Here is a 6,365-nt window from a genome sequence, read left to right on the forward strand (position 1 = left end):
CGATTCCCTAAACACGGCCTCTTAACGGTTAATCCGGATGAACCCATATGCATCCCCGGCAGGAGCATGTACCATAGAATGTCCACTACTGCACACTCCTCCAAGCGATTCTCTAAACAATATCCTAATAACTAAAAAATACTGTATCTACAACCCCCCTCTTAGATCATTAACAATCCACCCACAATGCATTCTCGCCCCTCCCCCATCCTTTGTTTTCCTTCGCCCCCACCCAGCCCCCCCAGCCCCCAGATGGTGTTATTTCTGCCCCTTCCATGCCAAAGTTAACTTCCCATTCTTAGGGGCTAATTCACAGAGTGTATTCCAATGGGGTTTTGCCATTATAAAAGGCTTCTGTGAAGTAGGCCCTTAGTCTTCCATCCGATCATTCACCTTATGGGTGTGAACCATAGTCCTTATTAGAGATCGATGCAACCCACCCTGCCTCTACATCTCTGGGCAACTCAATCCAGTTCCCTCCTGCTCCAGGCAACTGAACACCAGCTTCTTGCACCAGTGCCTTATTTCCCTGCTCACCTCCTGTCATCATGCTCCTTTCATCACTGACCGCTTTCTCCAAATTCCCCTAGGCAACAACACTGTCCACTATCACTGTCCCTGGCCACCTGTCCTGTGAAACACTCACATCCTTCTTTGCCTCCTTAATCAACTTGACTCCTGTCTCAGCCACCAAACTGTTGTCACCCACATGTATACTTCGCATACCTGGCCTGCTCCCCTCAACCCCCCACACCTCCCTGCCCCAAGCTCAGTGGGCTGGCCATTACACAGGTCGGGCATTTGCCCAGTGGGCCAACAACATTAAAGACTCCGGAACTGGTCCATTGCTGGTTTAGGGCTGGCTCCCTGCCTGTGACCACCACCCTCCCATGTTCCCTCTCATGGCAGGGGCTGCCTCGGCACGGGATAACCAAGTAATACACACATGAGCAGAACTAAAGGGCCGGTGAGGCTTTCTGCAGCACCGTCCTCTACATCCAGTGTAAACAGAGGGCTAGCCAGTGGTAACCAGTCAGGCACATCTACACAACTCCTACTGACAGGCAGCACAGATAGCTCACTGTGTTCGGTGCTTTCTGCAGAGGTCTGTGCTCACGGTGTAGATTGTAGATAACATCTCCAAATCGTTTTTTCTTTCTGGCCAATAATGTACATTAACACCAGCGTTGAAGGAACTATGTAAAACGAACCGCATCATGTGTGTTTATTTTTACCATGGCATGTGCACACTGCCTTTGTACGCGGATTCAGCCCAAAGTGTTTGAGGGAGAACTTCACGTCATTAACTTGCGACACAGCCACGTTAGCAATGGGTCTAGACGTCTTTTTTGTGTGGCAGTGCTTTGAAAAATAGAGGCGTTCAGCCCTATATGGAGGGGACTATTTTAACGTTTTTTTTAACGGGGCCAGTGTCTGGGAGCTGACTGGTATTCTCCCTGTCCGGCGCTATTCAAGCTCGAGCACTGCAGGCGTTAACTGTCCTCAAGGCGTCCATCCTCTTCCTCACATTGTCCATAACTTTGCCCCAGCTGTTTCCCGTAGGACCTGGTTTCTGCTTGTACTCCGGCCCACTTGATGATGGAATGGCCGCAGATCCAGATAAGCTCACCATCCACTCCACATGGTCTCCTGAGTGGCCTTCTCCCCATTGCACTCATTTCAATTTGTCTTTCTTTCAAAAGACCCCCCTAAGTGATGGCCGGTGGTTCTATGTGATTCCATCAAGACTTTTTCATCGTGGGAGATCACATTTTTTTTTATAGGACATTTTACCGCAAACGTATGTGGGGGGGGACCTTCCACAACCCCCCAACCCCACCTACCTTTATTATTACCCAAACCCTCCCCCCCCCCACAACAACTTCAAACAGAACGCGAGGGACACCGGAGTGTTCCCTCACCCTTGCCATGTCTCGTGGCCCAGAACGACCTCCTAAAATGGCCGCCGTCGTTGTTATTCCAACAGAAAAGAACAACGACCCTGATACATTCACCGCCGCCTGCCCGGATTGGGTGAAACACCTCCCCGCCACCTCCTCCCTCCCCACTATATATATGGGGAACGTTGCACCCTACTGTGACAAGACCACACAGACCAAGAAGAATACAAACCCACGACTACACACTCAACCCGAGAAGATGGAGTAATGAGGCTCAAGCCTCGGTATCCAAAAAAATCACCGCTGATGGATAAAAATCTATCAGCAAGAAGAAGAACAAGCGCCACCGGCAGGCAAAGCCGTGCTGCCAAGGCCTAAAGTGCTCTCTGCAGCTCTCCGCTGCTTGCCGGTGACACCACTTGCCATGCCACTGAGCTAGTCTTCAGGTAACCCTCTGCTCAAACCCCGAGCCCCTGGCTGGCCCCCAGCCCTCCGTCACCCCTCCTGCTCCACACTCCACGGCCCACCATTTCGGCTGCATCGTCAGTATCCTCATTGCTACACGCCCTTCGTTGAACGTCAGGCTCCCTCTGCGCTCGCACTCACACAGTGCCACCCACTTACACCCCTGCTGACGCCTGCTTCCGAAATCATCATCTAGACTGCAGGCTCCCCAAACCGGCTCCTGTTGTGGCCCACAGGCTGTGCGCCACACCACCTCCTTCCCACCACCCAGCAGTGCACCATGTTAGTACAGCACACTGCTACGTGTGCAGCTGCTAAGCGGCCGCCCCCCGGCCTATAACTACACAGCCGCAACATTTCGCCAAGCGTTGCCAGGCCCACACCCACGCACCAACCCTGCAGACCCTGGGGGCCATAAATGAGGCTCTTTGCCTATGCCACTCACGGTTTACCAGCAAGCCTGAATCTAACTCTAGGCACACGGCTGCTCCGATTAACATGCACTCTGTCAGTTGCCAGCAGGAGTACCTTGCCTAACGCTGGCTCACTGCCTAATGCTATGCACAATGTTATACCTCTGCCCTCCTATGCCAAAACAGCTGTCTTCCCCAAAGCTGTGGTTATACCTAATGTAATTCCAAAGTATGTGTATGTGCTCACACCCAAACTTGATAGTGCAGGTGTGTACATGCCTAATATTGCCGCCAATGAATTGTATCCGCTTAGACCTACCAGCACGGATGTGTTATCCAATGCTGTGGATTTGCCCAATGTTGTGCCCACTGAATTGCATTTGCTTAGACACACCGGCACCGCTGTTTTACCCAAAGCTGTGGATTTGCCCAATGTTGTGCCCAATTTTTTGCCCATTGAATTGCATTTGCTTAGACCCACCAGCACCTCTGTTCTACCCAAAGCTGTGGATCTGCCTAATGTTGTGCCCACTAAAATGCATTTGCTCAGACCTGCCCAACGATAGGCCTCCGCTCATAGCTGCCAGCACAGAAAACCCCCACTCAGCTCTCCCCTCACCAATGCCGGCTCCCTCCATGTTCATGCCCTTGACATACATGACCTTATCACCACTCACAACTTGGACCTTCTCATGATCACTGAAACTTGTCTCCATGAAGCGTCCGGCCCTCTCCTTGGCACTTCCCCCAGGGTACACCAGATTCAGACAGGACCGCCCCTGCTCCAATGGAGGGGGTGTGGTCCTCATAGCAAAAGATGCACTACCCATTAGGAAGATTGATGGGACTACCTTCTTCTTAAACTCAACCTCTCCCCTAATTGCACCATTTCCCTTATTTCTATGTTTGTAATGAAAGATAGCTTGAATAGTACACAAACCTTAGTAAGGTTCGCACATACATTTATAAATGCTTACATTTATATATTTGTTAGCCTGCCTTACTATGGTTTGTGTACTTCAAGATGGCTTGAAAAGTACACAAACCATAGTAAGGTACACACACAAATATATAAGTTATATATTTGTGTGCATACCTTATGGTGTGCATACTTTTCAAGCCATCTTTTATAAACCTCGAAATATGTCAAGGAGTCCCCAGGTTCACTGAGGGTTAAAGATGCCTTAGTGACCTGGGGAGGAGGTGGGGAAACAAAGGGACATACACTTCCTCTGGTGACCCCTCCCGCAAAGGGTCACCAGTGGAAGTTACAGTGACTGATAGAAGTGCCAGCCAGAGCATCGTTGTGGCTGGCCCCTCTGTCAGCTTGCCTGACTTAACGGCTGGCGCATTTCCCGTCGCGGCTGCAGCCATGGCGGGAAAATGTGTCCTGCCAACATTGCAGTCGGACCGGGGGGCCCCCTGGCAGGGGGGCCCCCCGGTCCCCACCTTTAGGAGAATGCCAAGGCCCATCCCCAGCTGGCCCCGGACCACTTGAAGCACTGTTCCTGCTTCAAAGCCTCTTCAATCTTCATGCACCCCAGCATGGATGCCAAAGTGCTGGGCTCAGTTAAACATATGGGAATTCAGACCAAACCTATTCACCCATAGGACAGTGCAGTTCTTCCCCACTCTGTTGAACTAGGGCTTGTATCATCCCTCATCACCAGTGCAGCAAATGGGCTGGAAAGAGCCCGAGCAGTCCTGCCCGAGCGCTGCCCCGGACCAAGACACAGGAGTTTACCCAACTCTAGTTGAAGCACGGGTTGCTCATGAGTGTGATAACTCAGCTTAGAACAGGATACTCCCAGTGAGATCTGTCCTGAAACCATGCACGAGCAACCCACAAGCAGCGACTCGGCCTGGGAAATTGAATACAGAAACTTTCAAAACCTCACATACAAGCTCTCCAAACTGGTATAATTTTCTGCAATGTACAGGCATTTTTTTTTCTTAGGGTGAAGAGTATGACCAATCAAAACTGCAGAGCCCAACTTATTCGCTCAAAAGTGTTTCTTACTGAATCACTATGACATGGGTAAAATCTAAAACTGCGGACATTTTTAAGTTCCCATAATGCTCTTTGCTTTTTTGCAAATCGCCAGGATTGGGTTTTATGAAGAGATACTATATTGCATGACCTGGCCTGGGGCCCCGCCCCTCCAAGGCGAGAGGGTTCCCCCAGTAAATTGTTTCCATTTCTAGTGCTGCTCATCATTGACTGTGGTGGGTGGGGCTAATGGGAGCTGTAGTCCAAATCATCTGGAGAGCCAGAGGTTGCAGACCACTGACCTAGGGAAATGCAGTATCCTGCCAATGTTTGCCAGTGTGCCCGTTCATTCAGTGGCCTCGCTTCCAGTGGCCATTGTGATTTGGTGAATTCATAGAGTGGACTTTGCAAGCTCATTTCACAAGGACCAGGTGTGATCGTTCATGAATGATCCTCAATTTGTAATGCTGATCCAGTGTTAAAGGCGCTTGACCCCTTGGCAAAACTGCTGAGCACCCCAAGGCCTTCACATGAAAGTCTTGTGATTTTTTCCCTATAAATATAAGTCGCCTTTCTAATTGATTCTCTTTTCATTGCTTACAGAAATTGCACGGGGCGACTCGCCCAGGCCTTCTGCCTTGTTCGCGCCGCCCCAAAGGCAACGCCATCACCGCCATCTTTCCAGAGGGCAACACCGAAAGAGGCATGCCCAGCCGAAGCACTGATCGGAGCGTTGCATCGGCGCAGCCTACTGCGTCCAGATAGCGCCACTGCAACACCCTGGCCGCGTCATTGCGCTACCTATGGCCAACACCCACGCACAGAAACCATCCACAGAACGTCAGTCCAAGGCAAATGCTATGGGCTAAAGCCACAGTTCTGGAAACCAACACAAAAGCACAGACAATAACTGTACATCACGATTGTGTATTGTCCATATTGCGCTTTGCAGGGTCTAGTCCTATTAGAAACTGGGCTGGGTAATATTCCCACTGGCATCCTGCTCCGATCTGCTTTGCCTGTTGACCGTTGAACATCCACACCTTTTGGCATTGAGCACCATGCATAATTTTGTCTGTTTCATCCCGCTGAATTTCATTTTGCACAGAAACATGCAAAATCCAAGTGAGTTTGCAAAATCATGTTAAAAAACCCCGCCATTTTCTGCAGGTCACTTTCAGACATATTCAATGTTATTTAAGTTTTTTCGGTTACTGCATATTATTAACAACTGGTTTTTTTAATGCTTAAAAATGGCTGCTCCCAATGGTCATAATGTGTGACAGAATTCTTAAAGGGTGCACAGGATGAATTTAAAAATGGTACTGCACAGACACAGGAGTTTGGGCTAAAGATAATGGATGTATGTGATTTCTTCGAAAATATTTCACATAATGGAGATTTCACCAAATCCATTTCACCGAAAAACAAAATGAACTTTTTACTTTTTCTACTTTTTTAAAAATAATGCGGGGGGAAGACCCCCACGCCACCTCTCTCCCCTCCCTACCCTAATTTATACTCTTACTGTCACGATTTATTACACGGTCACACACATTTCAGGGATCTCCTTCCTCTACAATGAATGTGGCGCAC

General features: G+C 49.6%; 1 protein-coding gene across 2 annotated transcripts in view; it reads left to right on the plus strand.

Annotated features, from left to right (window-relative positions):
* The window catches only part of VWA2 (von Willebrand factor A domain containing 2), a 417,877-nt gene extending 411,841 nt beyond the window's left edge, over positions 1-6,036 (plus strand). For both annotated transcript variants that reach the window (XM_069611869.1, XM_069611870.1), the window contains one exon: positions 5,373-6,036. In XM_069611869.1, the coding sequence (XP_069467970.1) occupies positions 5,373-5,494 (122 nt within the window). In that variant the 3' untranslated portion in view covers positions 5,495-6,036. The remainder of the gene's footprint in view (positions 1-5,372) is intronic.
* The last annotated feature ends 329 nt before the right edge of the window (positions 6,037-6,365 follow it).

This window comes from Ambystoma mexicanum, chromosome 8 (genome assembly GCF_040938575.1).
Source record: "Ambystoma mexicanum isolate Mex_15411 chromosome 8, UKY_AmexF1_1, whole genome shotgun sequence".
Taxonomy (NCBI): domain Eukaryota; kingdom Metazoa; phylum Chordata; class Amphibia; order Caudata; family Ambystomatidae; genus Ambystoma; species Ambystoma mexicanum.